The 23,719-nt window shown below is 43.2% G+C and overlaps 2 protein-coding genes across 6 annotated transcripts in view; one reads left to right on the top strand and one right to left on the bottom strand.

The window, feature by feature from the left end:
* The window catches only part of EXD2 (exonuclease 3'-5' domain containing 2), a 70,081-nt gene extending 69,380 nt beyond the window's left edge, over positions 1–701 (bottom strand). Inside the window, exon 1 of one of the 2 annotated variants that reach the window (XM_028141509.2) lies at positions 391–700. The gene's annotated coding sequence lies outside the window, so the exon portion shown is untranslated. Of the gene's footprint in view, positions 1–390 lie in introns of both variants that reach the window. The other variant, XM_054715962.1, reaches the window with a different exon arrangement.
* A 345-nt stretch (positions 702–1,046) lies between these two features.
* DCAF5 (DDB1 and CUL4 associated factor 5) overlaps positions 1,047–23,719 on the top strand; it is a 105,427-nt gene continuing 82,754 nt past the window's right edge. For 2 of the 4 annotated variants that reach the window (XM_054715963.1, XM_054715964.1), the window contains exon 1: positions 1,047–1,307. In XM_054715963.1, coding sequence (XP_054571938.1) covers positions 1,094–1,307 — 214 coding nt within the window. In that variant the 5' untranslated portion in view covers positions 1,047–1,093. The remainder of the gene's footprint in view (positions 1,308–23,719) is intronic. The other 2 variants (XM_054715965.1, XM_054715966.1) reach the window with 2 other exon arrangements.

Here is a 23,719-nt window from a genome sequence, read left to right on the forward strand (position 1 = left end):
CAGCTGTGCAGCCTCAGACCTCCACACTTAGGACCTTGAAGAGGACCTCACCGCACCCAATGCAGCAACAGACATATATTCCTATTTTCGAGGAATGCTTCTTGTGTCTTGCAAATGCACTTGGAACTAATGGGCACAAGTCCTCTCCGCATCTTAGATCTTCCTCAAGTCGGTTTTGGCAATTTTCTTTTCACTACTTCACGCACCCTCCTCCCACCCTCTTTTCCCCGGATACCGCTCCATTATCTACCAGACGGTACAATTTAGCCTTTTACCGAATAGCTGGAGGGAAAATGATAGCACAGAATTGGGGGGAGGGGGGGCAGTGTTAAAAATTTATTGGGTGGGATAAGAACGGATGCACCAACTAAAATCCCTAAGCCACCTTACCCCACGAGTCCTGGCTCCCTTCCCTTGGAGAGGGCTCGGGCGACCCCGGGCTGAGCCGCCGAGAGGAGGGAAGACGACTGACCGCAGCCTCTGCCCGCGGTCCCCCCTCATCGCTCTGCCCCCTCAGGCTGCATTTTCCCGACCTGGAAAAAAAAAAAAAGAGCGGGGAGCCGAACGGGTCCCGGCGCGGGGCCTCCAGGAGGCGATGGACTGGGGACCGCGGGAGGAGGAAGGAGAGCCCGCAGCCCCGCGGCTACTAGGATTGTTACGCGCCCCCAACTTAACAGAGTGCGGCTCTCGCGGGGGGTGCAGCGCAGCCTCCGCCCGGCGCCCCCCGGGGCCCCGCGCGCGCGAGGTGGAGCCGCCGCCCGCGTTCTTCCGGCCGCAGCCCGCGGCGGGGGAGGGGCGCCGCCGCCCGCGTTCTCCCGGCGCCCGCGGCCCGCGGCGGCGCGGGCCCAGCTGGGCATCAGCTGCTGGAGGAGGCGGAGAGGGAGAGGGAGGAGCCGGGGGGGGGGGCGGGGAGGAGGGCGGGCGCCGCCAGGAAGCCGCGGACGCCGCCGGGAGCCTGCACACCGCGCTCCGGCTGCCATGGCGGGTTAAAGCGCCGCCCGGAGCGCAGCGCGGGGGGGAGGGCCGGGCGGGAGCGGCGGCCGCGCGGGGGCCCGGGGAGGGGCGCGGCGCGAGCGGCGGCGGCGGTTCCAGGATGAAGAGGAGAGCTGGCCTGGGGGGCAGCATGAGGTCAGTGGTGGGCTTCCTGTCCCAGCGGGGCTTGCATGGGGACCCCCTGCTCACTCAGGACTTTCAGAGGAGACGCCTGCGGGGCTGCCGAAACCTCTACAAGAAGGACCTCCTCGGCCACTTCGGCTGTGTCAATGCCATTGAATTCTCCAACAATGGAGGCCAGTGGCTGGTCTCAGGTAAATCAACCCCCTTCCCCTCCCCGCGCCTCTCGGCCCCTTCCCGTCCCCCCCCCCCCCCCCCCCCGGCGCTCGCCCTCGCCGCCCTCCTCCTGCCCTCCGTTCCCACCTCCTCCCTCAACCCCCTCCTGCGGTGGGAAGGCTCGGTGTCAGGTTAAAACCTCGGCCGGGGGAGGGAGGGAGGGGGAGGAGAGGATGTCTTCTATAAAAAAAGACCCAAAATGGTTGACAGGTCCTTAATTCTCTTTATCCCGAGTGTAAAGTGATCTCTCCTGCTGGCCGCCCCGCGAGTGCGGGTCGGGAGGGGCGAGGGGACCTCCTGGTAAAGTTGGACGGGAAACTCTTCCTCGCGCACTTCCAAGGGGATGGGGGGCATTTTGGGAGCCGGAGGGGAGGAGGCCCGGGAGCCCGAGCCCCCCGCGGCGACCTGGGGGCAGGACCTGGGTGCCGGGGCTGCCGCCGGAAGGGTCGGGCCGGGTGAGCCGGGGGGAGGTGGCGGGCGGTTCGCTGCGGGCCGCCCCCTCGCGTCCTCAGGGGCCCAGCTCCATCTCCTTCCGAACGGTTTGTATTATGGTTTCGGGAGTGTCGCGGGCTCTGCAGGCGAAGAGCCGGCCTGAACTTGAATGCGCAACTTGGGAGGCTGGGGGCGGCCAGTGGGGCCCCGGAGACGGGTGGGCGGGGAGCCCCGCGCCGCGCCCCCTCCCGCGGCTGCCGTTGCTGGTGGTCTCCCAGCCTCCGGCCTTCCTCCGGGGTCCGCCGCTGGTGTGGGGAGAGTGGCGAAATCGAGGCCGGGGCTCCGGCCGGGCGGGTAGGCCTCGCTCCCGGGGCGCCTAGCGACAGGCCGCTGAATCGATAGCCTATCGCTCCCGGGAGGCGAGGGGCGACGGCTGCCCGGGGGAGGTGCGCCTGTGCTCCAGGGGGCCCTCGCCGGCGCCGCCCACTTCCCTCCTCCCAGGGGTCGCGACCTGAGGCTGGCGAGTGGGGATGGGGTGCTCTGGGGGCGGCTCCCCGAAACTCGGCTCCGGGGAGGAGGGGAGCGATCTGGCGTTCCCGCTCGCCTTCTGCCTCCTCGTCCCCGTTCCTACACTGAGAGGCACGGAGGCCGGGCTGGACGTGGCGCTTCGCTTCACCCAGGCCGGTCCGGAGTGATTTTCTAATTTACGTCAGTGGGCAGCTGGCCAGAAACGCCTGGGATCAGGGCAAAGCATTGGCCTTTCTTCACGATAAACAGTCGAAGCGACACGGGGTGTGCAGACCAATGTGGGGGGGGGGGGGAGGGAGCAGAGATAAGACCTGTGATCACTTCACGATGAACCTTCTGAGGTTTCTCTAGAAACTGACTTGACTTTTCCACCCCAGATCGTTTTCTCATTGACCAGGCAGATGTTGGCCCTAGATCATCCCCGGCAGAAACCGGATATTCTTCTTCAAGGCATACCCCGAAAAAAGGTTTCTTTCCCCACAGGGCCCCAAGTCCCAAAGGCAGAATAGGGGAAGGCCTGTTGAAAACCCGCCCGGTTCCCCCCTATGGCTTCTTCTGTAAATTCTGTCACCTGTCCAGACTGATGTGTTCCAACAGACACTAGGAGACTCGCCCAGTTAGGGCACATGCAAAACCAACCCGTGAAAGCATCAGTAAGTGGAACAACAATCCATGTCTCCTCTCTCTCCCTCTTTAAAATCAATACATTAAAAAAAAAAAGTATAAAAGTAACAGGTTTATTAAGATACAATTCACATGCCATACAGTTCACCCACTTAAAAAGTTAACACTTTTTAAAAAGCACTAACAAGTTGCCTCCATTCTCTACCAGTGATACTCCTTGTTCAGCACCTTCCTCTACTCCATTTTCTCTAGTCTTGGCCAGTTCATTTCCTTTATCTGAATTTTAGTCTGTAGAAGCCGAGCTCCTTTCCACAGGGCAGGCTCTGACCAGCTTGGTTCTAGGCATTGGTTTCTTACTTTTTCAAGGTCTGGGTTGCCCATATCCACCGGTACTTTCTGGGTTCCAGCCGTCTTTGCCCCTAAGCCTCATACTTCCTTCAGCTCAGTTCTTCCTGTTTTCTTTTTATCTACTCCTGCCCTGTTTTTAGTCCTTGCAGCTGGCTTTTCCACCCACTCCTCCAGTTTAGCTCAGATAGACTTTAGCTTTTCTTATTTGTCCCCAGAACATAGAATTTTGCTTAAAAGCCTGTTAAGCTATTCAGCTTCATTATGAGTACAACTTATGCTAACAGAATGTTCCTCCTGTTTGCTTCAGATAAGGAAGCCCCCTCTGGGAACATAAATACAGCTTAACTTGTTAAAGCTAATTAAATTTTGTTCTGGGGAGTCCTTCAGGAATCTTTCCATGTTTAAAACTATTTATAGTGTCATGTTTACATTTTATCTATCACTGTTCTTTAGCAGTGTAGCACCTGAGGGGAGGGGCACAGTATTTTGAGGTTTATGTTGTCCATCCCTAATGCTTCAGAATAAGGTGGGTGGGAGGCCAGACTCTAGGGTGGTAATGAGATTACTTTTAATGCATTTTGTTCTTATATCTTGTCTGGATTGGTTAAAACCTTCAGAAAGTGGTGATTAAAATGATTGTTCAGAGTTTGTTCATTGTTCTCATTTCCTAAGTGTTTAGGCAGGCTCACATTTCTTGTAACTGACATACTATTTTGTAGAATTAAATTAGACCTAGGACAAAATAATATTTGCATGATTCCTGTGGCTTTATAAAATGCTATTTGTTAAGGATATGTCATTACTTGTTGTTCTAACAGTTAGCTCTCCTTCTAGGTACAATGAAGCCAGTAGATATTAAGAGTAAACAGGAGAAAATCAGTAAAGAGAAAAGGCACTCTGCTGGGAAGTGAGAGTGTGACAGCAACAAGTGGCAGAATACTTTTTTTCTTTCTGATATTTTAAAACATTAAAATATTTTAACCTAAGATTTTTTTTTATTGTTGATCAGAAAAGGGTATTACTGTGACATCATGTAAGGCAGTGTACATAGCATAGTGACATGGTTAAAATCACTGCTTTGTCACTTAATGTGTGACCTTAAGTTGCTGAGCCCCTCTGTGTCTATTTCCTGATCTATGCAATGGGAATACCAGCACCTACCTGAAGGGCTGTTGTAAGAACTACATTAGGCAAGGTTTAGGTTGGGAGCTAAACAGAGTACCAGCCTCTCAGAGAAAATTCCAAGTTTGTTTCCTTTCCCCTTCGTACTTATGTCATTATTAGTTGATACTTGTTTTTACAATATTGGTAATGAACTTGTGCAAATGGGGCAGGCAGGATAGTTTTGTGACCTTTTGATGTGGAATGAGGAGGCACAATGTGGTGTGGAGGGAGCCTGGAATTTGGTGCCACATGATAGGAGTTGGAGGCTCTACCAGTCACAAATGGTAAGAAGGCAAGTCCCTCATTCAACATCTGTACAATGGGGTTCATAAATTGCTCTCACTACCTAACAGGGCAGTAGTATTTGATGAAATGTTATATGTGAAGGCACTTTGTAAACTGCATGGATTTGAGTGAACATTACTTTTTATAAGGAACAATTTGTACTTGATGCTTGCAGTCTCAGACTTTTTATGTGTTAATTTTTTGAGGGTCAAAGAAAAATGTATGTTGAAGTCCTGCTTACAAAAGATCCTCAATAACATCAAGGATGTTGTACACATATTTAAGGAAATCCTAAATTTACCTTTTACGTCTTTGGTTTCATCTAGTACTTTCCATCGCCTCCCTTTATGCTTCTCCTTTTCTCTAGAATGGAGTTCTTTATGTTTCCTGAAAGTGTTGTTTTTCTTTGGGAAGAGGATGAATACCTTGGGATCTGATTGGGAGACCAATCAGGATGTAGCTCTGTGTATCTGAGTTGAATTGTAACTCTGCCTTCTATTTATAACTGGGATAACTAGTTTATTTCTATTTCACATGGGCCTCTGACTTAAGTGATCATTATAAGCATCCACAGTTATATAGAGAGATTAAGAGAATGAACCCTGGAGTCAGGAAAAGGTGTGTGTGTGTGTGGAGGGGGTGTGATTGAGGAGGGGTAGTGGTGAATTTAAGCTCAACTACTTTTCTAACTGGGTTACCTTTGACAAGTCATTTATTCTCTGTTTCCTCATCCATATAATAAGGACAGTTGTGGTGAGGATTGAATGAAATAACATTTGTAAAGTTCTTAGCACAGGGTTTAGCCCCTGCTATTGCTCTAGTTGCTACTGCTGCTGCAACTGTTAACAATTTTGGTTTAACTTGAAGCTCACAAAAAAGCTTTTAAGAGATGACACCCGCCCTGACTGGTTTGGCTCAGTGGATAGAGCGTCGGCCTGTGGACTGAAGGGTCCCCGGTTCGATTCCGGTCAAGGGCAGTACCTTGGTTGCGGGCACATCCCCAGGGGGGGTGTGCAGGAGGCAGCTGATGATGTTTCTCTCTCACGATGTTTCTAACTCTCTATCCCTGTCCCTTCCTCTCTGTAAAAAATCAATAAAATATATTTAAAAAAAAAAAAGAGATTGACACCAGTAACACCTAACATTTATGGCAGAGCACAAAGTGAAAAGTTGAGAAAGACCTTTTTTTCTTTTTTAAAAATATAATTCTTTATTGTTGAAGGTATTACATATGTCCCCTTTTCCCCCCAGAGAAAGATCTTGTTAAGTGAACTATTAAAAATGCTTTGTGGCCCTGGCCGGTTTGGCTCAGTGGATAGAGCATTGGCCTGTGGATCGAAGGGTCCCGGGTTTGATTCCGGTCAAGGGCACATGCCTGGGTCCTGAGCTCCATCCCAACTAGGGGGCATGCAGGAGGCGGCCGATCCATGATTCTCTCTCATCGTGGATGTTTCTATCTCTCTCCCTCTCCCTTCCTCTCTGAAATCAATAAAAATATATTAAAAATAATAATAGAAATTTACCTAAGAGCATATAACTTATAGGTAAAGTGTTTGGCTTGAGCCAGTTAAAGTTTGACTGATAAACCTCATGAGTTTAATTAGAATGAAATTTTTTAAATATATATTTTTATTGATTTTTTTATAGAGGGGAAGGGAGAGGGACAGAGAGCTAGAAACATCGATGAGAGAGAAACATCGATCAGCTGCCTCCTGTACACCCCCTACTGGGAATGTGCCCCCAACCAAGGTACATGCCCTTGACCGGAATCGAACCTGGGACCCTTCAGATTCTATTAAGTATTTTAAAATATATATATTTTATTGATTTTTTTTACAGAGAGGAAGGGAGAGGGATAGAGCGTTAGAAACATCGATGAGAGAGAAACATCGATTCAGCTGCCTCCAGCACACTCCCTACTGGGGATGTGCCTGCAACCAAACCGGCTAGGGCTAGAATGAATTTCTTGATCCAGTGGTGAGTTTATCAGGAGAAATATGGCTATTGGTTGGGCAAATTTCTGACTTTGAAAAGCTTTCATAGTAGTTTTTTGACAAGGTGATTAGGGAATCAATTCTTGAATTTTCTTCTGGGCTTTTCTATTTACTGATAGTTCATTGTTTTGAAGGTGTTAAATTTTATTCTTTGGTCTATTTATTAGTTCAACAAATAGTATAAGTGCATAATACTTATAAGACAGGAGCTATGAGAGGATCAGAGATGATGAATCTGGTATAAATCATGCTCTCGAGAAGCTTGCATTTAGGAGCATTTACTTCTCATTGGTAACAGTGCATGACTCTTTAATTTTGCCCCTCTGCTTTATGATACTTTAATAGATATCTGGTTTTTTGGTACTTAACATAGCAGAAATCCTCTTGCCTATGAGCTTCAATGGAAAAGAAAGAAAGGCTCATAGAGATGGCCTTGGAGGACAGTCCTATGATAAATTATATAGATCATGTGATAAGGGTAAGGCAACATGGATATTTATAGATACACATTATTTTTCCCACTTGTTCTTCAGTCAGCTAAGTGGTATCTATCAAAGATTGTCAAATTTACAATTATGCCCTGGTTTGTCACCTCTGCTTTAAGATAACCTAGTGAGGCTTAATCGATGACCACCAGTCTCATTAGACATTATTAGCACATAAAAAGGTGTCTTTGTGTTCATATCCTTCATTATGACTTGACTTACACCAGTGTGTTTTTTTTGTTTTGTTTTGTTTCTGTTAATCTTCTCAAGGATATTTTTTCCATTGATTTTTAGAGAGAGTGATAGGGAGGGGGAGAGACAGAGAGATAGAAACACCGATGTGAGAGAGACACATTGTTTGGTTGCCTCCTTCACGTGTCCCAGATTGAGCCTGCACTAAGGTATGTGCCCAGGACTGGAATTGAACCCAAGACCCTTCAGTACATGGGTCCATGCTCTAAACACTGACCAAACCGAGTAGGACCACCAATGCAGTTTTTGTTATTAAGAGTTCCTAAGAGTAGAAGCTCTCATTTTCCATATTGAAAGAGGTGTGCTCATTCACTGATAATTGATAGATTTGGTTGTTAGGTATAGCTGGTATGATTCAGATCAGGGAAACTATTGACCAGTAAAATTTGAGACACAAATGGATACTGCTTTCTGAATGCTGAGTTACAAAGTGGATGCATTTCTTATTTTACTTTTCCTTTATCACCATTTTACCCCCCCCTCCCCCGCCTGCATACCCTCTTCCCCATCCCCTCAAAGTCCCCCACACAATCACCACACTGTTGTCCATGTCCATGAGTTTTCTTTTTTTTTTGCATTTATTTTTCCATGCATTGCTAATAAAACGTGATTTTAATCCTTTTTTTCCCCATAGTTTCAAGAAAGAAATAGCTTTTCTTATTGTTATAGTCTGAATTTATATACTCAAGGGTAGAACTAAAGCCTTTTGAGTTTAAAGGAACTAAAACCCTAATTCAAATGGAGATTAAGAAGGAATCAATTCTGTTATTAATTTTTGGTGCCCTACATTATATTGTTTCTTATAATCAAAGAACTGAATAGTAATCTTTTAGGATTAGCCCTTAGGTTATTGTGAGAATATGAAGTTATATTATCTACTTAATTCTGTCCTATAAAATTTTTTATTTTAAATTATAAGGGTTAGGTTATTATTTGCCAAAGTTTGGGTATGTAAGCAGATTTTAGGTGATATTGAATTAATATTTAAATTTTGATGATTAGTGCATTTATTTTTATACCTTTTAGAAAAGTTAGCATGTATAAAATATTTTTAATTAATTTATTGTTTAAGGTATGGTTAAATTTTTAAAAATCAATTTAAAGAAAAATAATGGTGTATGTGTTATTCAGAAAAGCAGAATTCAAAAGATGATCAAGATTGAAGCTTGGAAAATACTACATTAGGTAACCTTTTTTATATCATCTTTCTTCCTCATTGAATCAGAGATGGAATGAACTTCATTTTATGGAGGAAGAGTGGAACAATATAAAAGTGACTTACCCAGAGCTGCCCAGTTAGTCTTTGGCAGTCAGGACCCTCTCAGTAGGGCTCATTGCTCCCAGGAAGGGGCTATTTCTAAGTTGCCTTTTTATATGTTTCTTTTCCACTCCCTTTTTTTTCTTATAGGGCAGGCCAGTTTTTCTGGATCTTTTTTAAAGAATTAAAAGTTGAATGCTCCCTAGCCAGTTTGGCTCAGTGGATAGAGTGTTCGCCTGTGGACTGAAGGGTCCTGGGTTCAATTCCCATCAAGGGCACATCCCCGGGGTTGTGGGCTCCATCCCCAGTGGGGGATGTGCAGGAAGCTGCCAATCAATGATTCTATCTTTTTTTAAAAATATATATTTTATTGATTTTTTATAGAGAGGAAGGGAGAGGGATAGAGAGTTAGAAACATCGATGAGAGAGAAACATCGATTCAGCTGCCTCCTGCACACCCCCCTCTGAGGATGTGCCCGCAACCAAGGTACATGCCCTTGCCTGGAATCGAACCCAGGACCCTCGAGTCCACAGGCCGATGCTCTACCCACTAAGCCAAACTGGCTAGGGTTCAATGATTCTATCTTATCATTGATGGTTCTATCTCTCTCTCCCTCTCTCTTCCTCTCTGAAATCAAGAAAAATATATTTAAAAATAATAAAATTTAAAAAATATAAAAGTTGAATGCTAGCAATTTCTGAGCACATGTACAATTCTAGTTGCTCCTCTTAGATGATAAATTGTATTTCTGTGTTTTGCTGTACAGTTAACTTGGTCCACACAAGTATCTTACGTTTACTCATTAAAAATATTTAATGTGAACTTACTATGTGTGCCTCTTTAATCTTAATAACTATAAGACTTATTTTTTAACATTTATTTAGCATGTAATGTGTACCAGGCCCTCTGCTAAACCACTTTATATGTCTTATTTGCCACTTTGAAAATAGCCAGTATTATCTGTAGTCTAGAAAGACAAAGGAATTTGAAGGGTTTGTATTAATTGTCATAACTGTGCTGGAAAATCAAGAAAGGACCTTAATAAAGGACTGCTGAGGGTTCTATAATGAGAAGAATAGGTAGAGCATTAGTGGAAAAAAAAGATACTACAATACATCGTTTCTGTTTAAAATGAAGTGAAATATAATTCTAGGGATAAAAAAATATTTTTATTACCTTGGTCTTTGTAGAAAATTTGGTTCCAATAGGTGCTTCCCAAATTTTTGTTCTGTAATACTTACTAGGCACCACTGCCAACATAACAAAAGCTTCCTAAAACTTAACTCTCATTTTCTCACATCCCCTGCTGACCCCTCAGAAATCTAGTGTTCCCTCCCCAGTGTCGATCTATTGAGACATTACTGTTTATAAAATAAATGTTTACCAATAAAAATAGCTAATATTTGATCATGTTATTTATCAAATATTATTTGGGGACATTTCATATGTCAGCCACATTTACATACTTGAGCATATCTAAATACTTAATAGAGCCCTAAATAGTTTGATCAGTGGATAGAGCATCGGCCTTCGGACTGAAGGGTCTCAGGTTTGATTCCGGTCAAAGGGCATGTACCTTGGTTGCAGGCACATCCCCTGTAGGGAGTGTTCAGGAGGCAGCTGAATCGATGTTTCTAACTCTATCTCTCTCCCTTCCTCTCTGTAAAAAAAAAAAACAATAAAATCTATTTTTAAAAAAATAAATACTTAATAGAATCTTTCCTAAGGTAGGGATAGTACTATTTTTCTTTTCTTTTTTGAGATTAAAAAAAAATTTTTTTAAATTGATTTCAGAGAGGAAGGGAGAGGGAGAGATAGAAACAGCAATGATGAGAAAGTATCATTGATTGGCTGTCTCTTTCTTGTCTTGCTCCCTACTGGAGATTGAGCCCACAACCTGACGTGTGCCCTGACTGGGAATCGAACTGTGATCTGGTTCATAGGTCGATGCTCAACCACTGAGCCACACTAGCTGGGCAGTCCTATTTTTCTTATTTTACATCTGAGGAGACTGAAGCTTAGGGAAGTTAAGTAACTTTGAAAATGTCTGTAATTTGTGGTGGAACTGGATTTCCAGCCTGGGTCTGCGTGAGCTCCAAGACATGCTGCTATCGGCTCTGAAATTTGTAGAATGTTAGTACATTTTAAAAGGATTTGATTTCCCCCCTACATTCTCATCTCTTGATGCTGTAACTCTGATACTTTATTAGCTGCTTTTTAAAAATCCCTTCATGAGGGGGTAGATCAGTGACCTTGGAGCCAGTAAGCACTGTTCTGGTCATAGCTACTATACTTACCCCTCAAGCAGGTTTCTCTTGGTGCTAGAAATCACTTCACCTGGGATTGGTCTTGGCAGTCATCTAAAGTCTCCTTTTTGTATTTTGTGTATCTCCACACTTGATTACATAAACCATGTGACTAACTTCACACTGGGTTAACATCACCTACTTTATTTAAGAGTAAGTAATGCTCTGGTTACCAAGTTGGTGGTTCTTCTACATTAGCCCAACTAAAAGTATATGTATTTATTGAGCCGGTAGATTGAGTTTGATATCTGCTGAAAGCATGCTGATTGAGTACATTTGGCTGAATTTCAATCAACAGAAATATGTATCTTTCCTCATAATTATACATGGGGAGAAAATATCTGTGCCTGAGGCACAGATGAATAATGTGGTTCAGAATAAAGTGCTTCTTAGACGAAGGTTTAAATAGTGTAACATGGGATTATTTGCCCAGAGAGTACACTCATTGGCAAGTCATTTGGAAGCACTTTTCCACAGATACAGTATCATAAAGAGAGATATAACTCCTAGACCAGATGATAAGCCTGTTCAATCCTTAATAAACTGGAAGTATAGTGTTCTTGCAAGTAAAATTTACTTCTGTCATCAGCACCTTCATTATGTTTCTGTGAAAAAGAAGGCATTTCATTTCCAAGGTTATTCACTGATTGGTTGAAAAGGAGGGTTGCTCTTTAGGTTCAGCTCTTTTAAAAAAAATGTTTTAATTGATTTTGGAGAGAGGAAGGGAGAGGGGGAAAGAGGTAGAAACATTGATGAGACAAACATCAACATCGATTGGCTGCCTCCTGCATGCCCCATACTGGGGATTGAGCCCTCAACCTGGGCATGTGCCCTCACTGGGAATCAACTGGTGATCTGTTGGTGCATGGGTCAATGCTCACTACTAGGCCACACTGGCTGGGCTCACAGGGATTTAGGGAAAGACATGACAATAGAATTTTGTCACTTTAGTTGTCTCCTCTTCCCATGCCTTCATATCCTCACTCTTTGCACTTTGCAGTTTTGAATACCGAGATTCTATCATCTCTCAGGATAGAGTTGATATACATTGGAGATCATGTCCATGTGCTCTGAGATCATGTCCATGTGCTCTGAGTGCCATTTTCCTATGGGGCCGATTTTAATATGGAAATAATATTCCAGGGCTGGGACATGTAGGAATCAATGAGAAAATGGCATTCGAGGAGATTGACAGGTTTAAAATAGATCCAAATAGCAGAGATGATGGTGGTGGAAAGGCAGTTTCCCATTCCCCTCTCCCCCCATCGATTGGTTGCCTCCTGCTCACAGCTGGACCAGGCCCAGGATTCGAACCTACAACCCTTCTTCCATTTTGCCTTTGCTGTGACCCCTGCTAGTTGATAAAGTGAGATAAGATTACTTTATATGATTGATAAGGTAGCTCTATAGGTCCCCTGCCTGCCTTGCTACCTGCTGGGATCCTTCATAACTAAGGTCCATATATCCTGGTTCACTTGAGACCATCCCAATTGTCCCACTACAATTAGCATGCTTTTCATTCTTAAAAGAGAAATTTCTTTAGAAAAGGTACTAGTTTGGATGATAAGGTGGTTTTTGTTTTGTTTTGATATTTGAGAGTGAGAGGAAGGGAGGGAGACAGAGAGAAACATTGATTTGTTAATTCTTCTATGAGCCCTGACCAGGGTGGAACCCGCAACCTTGGTATCGAATGATGCTCTAACCAACTGGGCCACCTGGTCAGGGCTGAATGATAAGTTATATGGCCACTTACTCATAATATCCCAGCTGTCTGGTACTCCGGTAAAACCAAAGCCCTAATCTTAGCTTTTCCCTTTCACCATTGAATGCCTCTGGTGGGAAAGCCTCCATACTCCCTATATTGCTGCCACTTTTAATGTACTGGATTGAGCCTGAGAGGCATAAGGTTGGTTATTTGTCCTCATCTTCTTATTAGAAAGTGAATAAAACTATTAAGAAAATGTTAAATCCAGGCACATTCTCCCTCTTGGGAGCATGCTGAGCCTTTCCCTTCCCCCTCTTTTTCCCCAAGGCCCAATTCCTTTGCCTTTCTCTCCTAAACTCCATGGGCCCTTATTTTCTTTGTGTAACTTGTTTCCTAAGCCTATGAAGCCCAGCTGGCTAACTTCTACCTCTGTAACTTTCTAAATAAACTTTTTTTTAGAATTTGAAAAGAAAAAAGAGAAGAAAAGAAAATGTTAACTCCAAAGACTTGTTACCACATTTTTCCTATATATCTCCTCTTACAGTTCTTCAGTTCACCGTACATTCTTTTTTTTTTTTTTAAAGTCTTCCTGTGGTTGGCTGTTTTTCAAAGAGTTGATTTTGATGAAAGGTGTTTTGAGGAATTATTCTCCACTGAGAGGAATTTCTTTTGAGGTGCTTTTAACTAGAAGTGGATATGCTATTGATATTAAAACTAAGGCATAGTTTTGTGGATTATCTATCTAGCACGTTTGGACTATAGATTGGCCCTGAGAAGGGTTTTCAGGAATTGTAGTTTTTCTGGTGGATGGCCAGTTGGCTCTGGAATGTCTTTCATGTGGAATGTCAGCAATAAAGAAGTTACAGAAATCTGGGCTAGAGTCCTGATTTCCCCATTCTCACTTGTGATCTTATGCTACTGATCTTCTGTCTCTGTAGAATCATAGAATTTTATTGCTGGAACAGACTAATGATGAAACCTTTAATTTTACATAAAAGGACACAAAGGAGCAAAGAGGTAAAGTGATTTTTCCAGCATCTCACTACTAGTTAAGTAGTACAATCAGGATTAAAATGTGGGTCTTCTGACCTGGTCCCTCAGTAGGGAAAGTTATGAGGTTTAGTAAAGTGTGGCTTACTCTGCCAGTACATTTGATATGAGGTTTCATTGTTCCTGAACATGGTTGCTCTGATTAAGTGGGTGGTTCATTGTTTTACAGATGAGTAAGTAGAGATTTCCAGGGTGGAGGCAGACTGTCACTCTGGCTGGGTCTCCAGTTTTAATTCTCAGCCTGTCTATACTTCCTTACTTTGGAAAGTCTGTTTCCTTCCAAGAACATTACTCAGGAGGAGGGATTTTTTGCAAATCCAGATGCCTGTCAGGATCTTGTTACATAACTTCCCTCATTCTGAATTTCCATTCAAATCTTGTATTTAAATTCCAGTTGAATCTTTTGTGTTACTTAAGGCCAAGTGACTAATTGGAGCCTTTGAGATTGTAATGTTTTTTGTTTTGTTTTGTTTTTATTTTACAGATGCTGTAACAATGTTTGATGGCCTAGTGCAGATATCTTAATCACTTTCTTCCATAGATGTCTGATGCATGTGTTTTGCCTTAGACATACTAGCAAGAAACAACCAAAATTTGCATGTTTGGGAACCTACTTCAAGCAGCCTTGATTCAGTTTCAGAGTTGACATCTCTGTTTATACCTTTCTAGAAGGACCAAGAAAGCATTGGGGCCTGCATTGGTTTAATCTTTTTAGAATTGCCCAAGAAGAGAAAAGAAGGCCTTATTATATTGTTAATGTTGTTTATGTTTTGATTTGAGAGAGAGAGAGAAATACCTATTTGTTGTTCCACTTACTTATGCACTCATCGATTGTTTTTTATATGAGTCCTGGAGATCAAACCTGCAACCTTGGGTATCTGAACGATGCTTTAACCAACTGAGCTACCTGGCCAGGGCTTGTTAATGTTTTTATTTACTTATTTATTTAAAAATATGTTTTAATTGATTTGAGAGAAAGAGGAAGGAGAAAGAGAGAAATATTGATGTGAGAAAAGAAACATTGATCGGCTGCTTCCTACTGGGGATCAAGCCCACAACCAGGGCATGTGTCCTGACTGGGAATCACAGTGACCTTTTGGTACATGGGATATCACTCAACCAACTGAGCTACACCAGCCCGGGCATTGTTAATATTCTTTGTGGAAGGAATTTTGCAAAAGTCAGACAAGTAGTGTTCTTATTGAAAAAAGAACTGAAAAATCAGAACCTGCTTAGAATGAAGGAAGAGCATATGTGATATAATTAGGGGTGAGCATATTGTCCAGGCTAGTTGTCTGGCAAAAGAAGAGGGACTGGACATAGAGACAATCTGTGGTCTGGAGTACCTTTCTTCTCTCTTTTTTTTTTTTGGAATACCTTTCAATGCATCATTCACTATCTCAATAACCTCTTTGCAAATCCTTACTGTTGTTGAGGCCTGAGCATCTATTTGTTGTTGTTGTGCATGTGTGTGCTCTTCTAGCTCTATTTGAGGAGCTTTTGTTTTTGGACATTTCACTAAATCCATACTTTACTATTGAGAATTTCCTATTGAGTCATACAAGTAATCATTTTATGGCACTTATAAGACAGGCTTCCCACTTATAATTTTAAAAATATCATGTATTATCATGTTAATTAATTTGGAAAATAAAGGTATTTAAAGAAAGTAAGAAGTGTTCCACCTACTCAGGATGACCATTTTTAACACATGAGAAATATTTTAGCCTTTTTATATGCATATGTACATATTTTAAAAATAAAACTGGAATTAGGCCATCTCTGCTGTTTTGTAATCTTTCTCTTACATAATATTAACATTTTTATAGGTCATTGAATATTCTTGAAAAGCAGTTTCTCAACCTCAACAGTGTTTACATTTTGGGCTGGATAATTCTTTGTTATGAGGGCTGTCCTGTGCATTGTAGGGTGTTTAGCAGCATCCTGGTCTTTAATCAGTATATGCCAAGTAGCATCTCCCTAGTTGTGACAACCAGAAATTTCTTGGGACATTGCCAAATGCTCCCTGGTTAGCAAAATCACTCTGTTTGAGAACCGTTGTTCTAAAGCAAAACTTCTCAAACTCTTTGGTCTCAGGAGCAGTTTACATTCTTAAAAATCATTGAAGACCTCAAAGAATTTCTGTTTATTGTGGGTCATATTTATTGATTTTTATTGTATTAAAATTTAAAGCTGAGAAAGTTTAAAAGTTTATTTAAAAATAGTAGTGATAGTTCTGGCCAGTGTGGCTCAGTTGGTTGAATGTCCTCCCATGCACCGAGAGGTCACTGGTTGGATTTCTAGTTAGGGCACGTGCCTGGGTGGTTGGCTTGATCCCCAGTAGGGGACATACAGGAGGCGGCCAATCAATGATTTTCTCTCATCATTGATGTTTCTATCCCTCTCCCCCTCTCTCTGAAATAAAAACTTTTTAAAGAGATCTATTTTTTTTCAAAGGTGACTTTTACTAAAAGAATAGCAATAATAAAATTTATATTAATAATAACATTTTAATTAAATAACTTCTAAAATAAAAATATAGTGACAAGAGTAGCATTGTTACACTTTTCCAAATCTCTTTAATGTCATAATAAATGTTTGAAGACATTTATGTTTACTCTGTTGTGAAATATTGGTTTAGCTGATGTATATGAAGCAAATTTAGCCTTAAACAGATATGTAATTAGAAAAGGTGAAGAGTATTTGAATGCCTTATCAAATAATTGTGTATGTTCTTTGGTACTCTATCAGAACTCAACAAGTAGAAGTTTCTTTTTTTTTTTTAATATATTTTATTGATTTTTCACAGAGAGAAAGGGAGAGGGATAGAGAGCTAGAAACATCGATGTGAGAGATACATCGACCAGCTGCCTCCTGTACACCCCCCAACGGGGATGTGCCCACAACCAAGGTACATGCCCTTGACCGGAATCGAACCTGGGACCTTTCAGTCCGCAGACTGATGCTCTATCCACTGAGCCAAACCAGTTTTGGCAACAAGTAGAAGTTTCTTAAAGATTAGTTACAATGTATAATCTAAAACCATAGCAGAGAACTTTTTATAGTATCTGTGACATTAAAAATTATTAGTCTGTCTAAAGCCTTCCCCTCAGGTTGCTGGTTTCTTTTGAAAAATTGGAACATCAGGCAACTTGGAGCCTGCGTTCCTCTTTGGCAGGGGTGAGGAACCATTGGCCTGTGGGCCATATAAGGCCCCCCAAAATCATTTGATCTGGCCCTGCCAAGGCATTAAGGGTGAGTTAATTAAGTGTTGGATCGAATATAGCAGGCTAACTTTTTTTAGTATATTTTTATTGATTTCAGAGAGGAAGGGAGAGGGAGAAAGAGATAGAAACATCAATGATGAGAGAGAATTATTGATTGGCTGCCTCCTAGCAGGCTAATTTTTAAGTTGATAATTTTGTGTGGTCTGCAAATCTATACTAATAAAAGGGTAACATGCTAATTAGGGCAGACATCTTCCGGAGGACCTTCCGGACGATCTTCCAGACGTCCTTCCGGACAAAGCCACAGCAGCTGTGAAGGGCCAAGGCTCAGGCCGGCAGTGGCAGCAGCAGTGGGGTAATGGGGGCAGTGCCTTCCCCTGATCGCCAGGTTGCCTCCCACAGAGAGAGGCCAGTCTGTGGCTTAGGCCGGGGCTGAGGCAGAGGCGGTTAGGGTTGATCAGGCCGGCAGGGGGGCAAGTTAGGGGCAATCAGGCCAGCAGGGGGGCAAGTTAGGGGCTATCAGGCTGGCAGGGGGGCAAGGTAGGGGTGATCAGGCCAGTAGGGACGATCAGGCTGGCATGGGGGCAAGTTAGGGGCGATCAGGCCAGCAGACAGAGGCAGTTAGCCTAAACTGGCAGTTGGACATCCCCCGAGGGGTCCCAGATTGGAGAGGGTGCAGGCCAGGCTGAGGGACCACCCCCCTACCCCCGTGCACAAATTTCATGCACTGGGCCTCTAGTGATGTTATAAATATCCAAATGGCCCTTGGCAGAAAAACGGTTCCCCACCCCTGCTCTATGGCAATAACTGGCTGGAGACGAGTAGTGGCTTGTCCTTTAAAAAGGGTTGTGTAGCCCTGGCAAGCCTTGCTCAGTGGTTAGCTGGGGATGTGTGGGGCAACTAATTGATTTGTCTCTCTCACATCAATGTTTCTCTCCTGTGTCTCTCTCCCACTCCCTCCCTTCTTTCCACTCTCTCTCAAAAGCAATGGGAAAAATACCCTCAGATGAGGATTAACAAAAATAAAAAATAAAAATAAATAAATAAAAAGGTTGTGTATTCTTCAGTATGCCATTTTATCTGGTAGCTTTGCTGCCTGGCCTCTGCTGTGTTTGAAAGGCTGAGTTGTATATTGGTAAAGAGCAATCTCTGGAGCCAGACGACCTAGTTCAGATCCCAGCTCGCACTCTTGTTGTGGTTTCACCTGGATAAAAAGGGTAACAATACCTGCTTCATAGGGTTGGTAAAGGATTAGAAGAGTCCTGTGTATTGTTTTATAACCTCATGCATTGGTCATTTAGAAGATAGTGGTTTGCTGAGTCGTGCCGATTTTCCAAATCTTGACACATTTCACTATATACTACATTTTAAGAAATCAGCCCTATCAGTGTGGCTCAGTGGTTGAGTGTCGACCCATGAACCAAGAGGTCATGGTTTCATTCCCGGTCAGGGTACATGCCTGGGTTTTGGGTTCGATCTCCAATAGGGGGTGTGTAGGAGGCAGCCAATGGATGTTTCTCTTTCATCATTGATGTTTCTATCTCTCTTTCTCAACCCCTTCCTCTCTCTGAAATCAGTAAAAACATTTCTTTCTTTTTTTAAGAAAAGAAACTATATTTGTTCCTATCACCACCAATCTCAGCAGAAATGTTTTTAAGTATTGGGAGATGATAGCTCTTGCTGTTGTGAATACAGGTTTTCTGAATTTTATCATTGGCTAACAAATACTACCAGTTGTTTTCCTTAAAGTGACAGGTTCATCTTGTTCATTTTTGAGAAAATATATGCCAAATACTCACGAATAATCATAGTTTGTCAGTTTTAAGTAAAAATGGTATTTCATGAAAAAAGCAACCAGTTCAGCTCACAATGCAAACTATCCCACACATGTTTTTCCACAAAATAACCATTGTTCTTCACTATTCAGTGGAAATGCTTTATGTGTACAATTCCCATTTCATCATACAGAGTATTAAGAGGTGAACTCTGGTTGAAATGTGATAAAATTACTGCTTCATCAAGGACCTAAGTAAAATTGACATTTGTTTTTTACTGCCAGCATATGGCAGTTAAGGATACCCTGATGACTAGTACAGTTTGCTGTACTGCCTTCATTAGCGCTGAGACACCAGTAGTTTTACAAACCACTATTGCTTTTGCACCATCATTGCAATGTCAACACAGTGAAAAAGGCAAATAACATTTTAGTGTTATTATGAAAATAGTTTCAACTTTGCAGTTCTCCTGGAGTTCATGGAACACTGAGAACAACTGTTCTAAAGCATGATATTATGGCAGCATTGTATCCTGTCCAAGGCCTATATCAGAATTTGACCAGTTCTCTCATTGTATTTATTTTTTGCTTTCATCACAATTTTTGTAGCTAAGCTTTTGTGAAAATTTGTTTTTCCCCCCTTAGAATAAAATCTTAAAAATGGGATTCTGGGTCAAAGGATATGAATGTCTTTTTATATTTATAAAATACATTTGATATATATTTGCCCTGCAAGGTGGTTGAACAAACTAATTTATACTTGTGCCAGTTCATGGTTATTGCTGAGCATCATTGAATCTTTGCCAATTCAATCAGCATGTGAAAAATTGTATCATTTAAAAAATTATTATTGCTTCAGTTCTCATATAACCTTGATTATTAGTGAGTCTGAATATTTTTATATAGTTTTGGCCAGTTTTGTAGTCTTTCTTTAGACTGATTACATCACAACGGATTAGACTGCAACTTTCTTACTATAGTCACACTCTCCTATTTGCATAGTTACCCTATTTGCATTTGGGTGTGTTATCAAATCCCAGCCTTAACTTTAGAGGCCTTCCCATAAGGAACTGTAGTTGTAATAAAGGCTCCTGATAGCTTCTAAATTTCAGAAGTTTGAACTCTACCTTTTTTTTCACTTTTGTCATATATAAGGGGTATCACCTGTGGTGTTACTTAAAATTTTTTTTTTTAGTTGACTTCTCTTAAAACAATGCTTGAAGGCCTGAGTGACGTGGTTCAGTGGTTGAGCATCAACCTATGAACAAGGAGGTCACAATTTGATTCCCAGTCAGGGCACATGCCCGGGTTGCAGGGTTGATCCCCAGTGGGGGGCATGCAGGAGGCAGCTGATCAATGGTTCCCTCTCATCTTTGATGTTTCTATCTCTTTCTTCTTCTCCTTTCCTCTATGAAATCAATAAAAAAATATTTTAAAACACAGTGCTTGAAGGAAACTTATATCTATGAAATCATGTTTTTTAAATTTTTTTATTAAATAATAGTTGGCAAATAATATACAAGGATTCAACAGTAGACTAGAGGATCCCAAGAATCAAGTCAATGATTTGGAATACGAGGAAGCAAAAAATACCCAACCAGAAGAGCAAAAAGAAAAAAGAATCCAAAAATATGAAGATAGTGTAAGGAGCCTCTAGGACAACTTCAAGCATACCAACATCTGAATTATTGGGGTGCCAGAAGAAGAGAGAGAGCAAGATATTGAAAACAGATTTGAAGAAATAATGACAGAAAACTTCCCCTACCTGGTGAAAGAAATAGACTTACAAGTCCAGGCAGCACAGAAAACCCCAAATAAGAGGGATCCAAAGAGGACCACACCAAGACACATCATAATTAAAATGCCAAGGGCAAAAGACAAAGAATATTAAAAGCAGCAAGAAAAAAACAGTTACCTACAAGGGAGTATCCATATGACTGTCAGCTGGTTTCTCAACAGAAACTATTCAGGCCAGAAGGGAGTGGCAAGAAATATTCAAAATGATGAATATCAAGAACCTACAACCAAGAATACTCTATCCAGCAAAGCTATCATTGAGAATTGAAGGTCAGATAAAGAGCTTCAAGGATAAGAAAAAGCTAAAGGAGTTCATTACCACTAAACCAGAATTATATGAAATGCTAAAGGGTATTCTTTAAGAAGAGGAAGAAGAAGAAAAAGGTAAAGATTAAAAAATATGAACAACAAAATGACAAAAAATACATAACAAGTGAATCTAAAAATTGAATTAATAAAAAAGTCTGATGAACAGAATAAACTGGTGAATGAATAGAATCAGGGGCATGGAAATGGAACAGACTGACGATTCTCAGAGGGAAGGGGGTGTGGAGGGTATGGGAAGAGATTAGACAAAGATCTTATATGCATATATGCATTACCTATGGACACAGACAACAAGGTGGTGAGGACCCGGGGTGGGGTGGGAATCGGGTGGAGGGGAGTTATGTGGGGAAAAAAGAGAGACATCTGTAATAATCTCAACAATAAAGATTAATTAAAAAAAAAAAAGGTATTAAGGAAAATTGCTATCCATAAGAGATAACCTCTGTTAATCATTTCGCATCTGTCCTTCCATGTATAAATTTGGTATATTTTTCTTTTATTAAAATATACCATGCTATTCATACTCTTATGCTACCTAAAACAAGAGTATGAAAGATTAGGACAAAGTCATGGATGATACTTAAAGAGAAACTAGGATGTTTTTAGGGCTGTGTATTCCTCATCTATACATACTAGGCTAACTGCCTTTATATATATACTAGAGGCCCTCTCCCAATCCGGGACCCCTCCAGGGATGTTAAAGAGCCACTTTCAGCCTGATTCCCGCAGGCCAGGCTGAGGGACCCCACTGGTGCACGAATCTGTGCACCGGGCCTCTAATCATATAAGATCTTTGGTTAATCTCTTCCCGCCCTCTTCCCTCCCCCCTTCCCTCTGAGAGTCATCAGTTTGTTCTATGTTTCCATGCTTGTGGTTTCCACTCCTGCATTGAGTGTCTGCCCCCTGGTGGTCAGTGCGCATCATAGCTACCAGCCAGTCGGCTGTTTGTAATGGTCGCTTAGGCTTTTATATATATACTAGAGGCTCATAGCACGAAGATTCGTGCAATAGGCCTTCCTTCACCTGGCTGCCGGCACCAGTTTTCCTCCGGCACCCGAGACCCAGGCCTTCGCTGTGGCTGCTGACTTCCGCCTTCACTCCGGCCAGAGTGTGCAGGCTTCTTGCTGACTCTGGTTGGAGTCTGCAGTCTTCACTTTGCTCCAGCCGGAGCACTGCTCCTATAACACCCTCTGCCTCCCACCCTCCCCCTCATAGCAAGCGTCCTGCCCTGCCCGGCCACTCTATGCCTGGAGCGGCTGGGGGGCGGGGCCACCGCCATCTTTGTCCTGCTAATTTGCCTATTGCCTCCTGATTGGCTTATGGATATCACGGAGGTATGGTCAGTTTACACATTTCTCTTTTATTAATATAGACTAGAGGCCTGGTGCATGAAATTCATGCACTGGGGGGGGGTCCCTCAGCCCAGCCTGCCCCCTCACTCAGTCTGTGAGCCTTCAGGGGATGTCCTACTGACGGCTTAGTGGGAGCGGGCCTAAGCTGCAGACTGGCCTCCCTCTGCAGGAGGCAACCGGCTGATCAGGGGAAGGTGCCACCCCCATCACCCTGTTGTTGCTGCCACTGCCAGCTGCTACAGCCACCAAGGTGTTTTCATCAACACGGACTCCAGTCTCTTCACCACGAAAAAAATGACAACTTTCTTTAGGTATTTCCAAGATAATCTCTTCCATAGGATATGACATGTCTTTTTTCCCCCTCACCTGAGGATATTTTTCCATTGATTTTTAGAGAGAGGGAAAGACAGAGAGAAACATCAATGTGAGAGGGACACTTCAATTGGTTGCCTCCTGCATGAGCCCTGACCTAGGCCCCGGCCAGGGAGGAGCCTGCAACCTAGGTACATGCCCTTGATCAGAATCAAACCCAGACCCTGAGGTCCACAAGCCAAGGCTCTATCCACTGAGCCAAACCGTCTAGGGCAGGATATGACATTTCTTAACCCCTCCAGCAGCGGACCTTCGTTTTTTCCTCTAGGAGTGAGGTGGAAAAACCCTAGATCACCTTATTGGATTCTTATTACCCAAGTTACCAAGAACACTGTAAGTGGTGTACCAGGAGCTTAGCCAGTGAGCAGTCAGAAAAGGTGTTTCCTCTGCAGCTCATGCGCAGAGGTGGGACTGCTGGTGCGCCGCAGCTGGAGCAGCCTCAGGCCCCCCTGCCTGTGTCCATTCTGGGGCTGGCTCAGCCCGCCCTGTCTCTGTCTCCGCTCCGGGCCTCACCTGTGCATGCAGCCTCCTGCTGACTGGTCGTGACTATTACATACATTATAGATATATAGATATATAGATATATATATATATATATATAGATATAGATATAGATATAGATATATAGATATATATAGACTAGTGGCCCGGTGCACGAAATTTACACACATTAAAAGGGAATTAATTAGAGGAAATATTTTAATATTGCTATTTGCCCTTTCTCTGTAATAGAAGTGTCAGATGAGAGAAAATTAGTAAAATGTATATGAAAATCTTCCTCCTGTCATAGTCAGCGTTGTACCGCGGGACCCAGAGTCAAGTACCTGCCCACCCGCGCATGCCTCAAAATCGTGTGAGACCCAGACCCAGACCCGGCCGGCCCCACCCCCATTGGGTGAGATCCAGACCCGGCCGGCCCCAGCCCTGTCAAGCCCACCAGATGGGGGGAGTGCGCAGCCTCAGGTCCCCCGGCCTGATGCCGGGGAGGGCTACGTGGCCTGAGGTCCCCTGGCCCAGCACCAGGGCAGGGAGCACAGCCTAAGGTCCCTCACCCTGGCACCGGAGTGGGGGGCGCAGCCTGAGGTCCCCCAGCTTGGGGTGAAGGATGC

The sequence above is a fragment of the Eptesicus fuscus genome, chromosome 5 (genome assembly GCF_027574615.1).
Source record: "Eptesicus fuscus isolate TK198812 chromosome 5, DD_ASM_mEF_20220401, whole genome shotgun sequence".
NCBI lineage: Eukaryota > Metazoa > Chordata > Mammalia > Chiroptera > Vespertilionidae > Eptesicus > Eptesicus fuscus.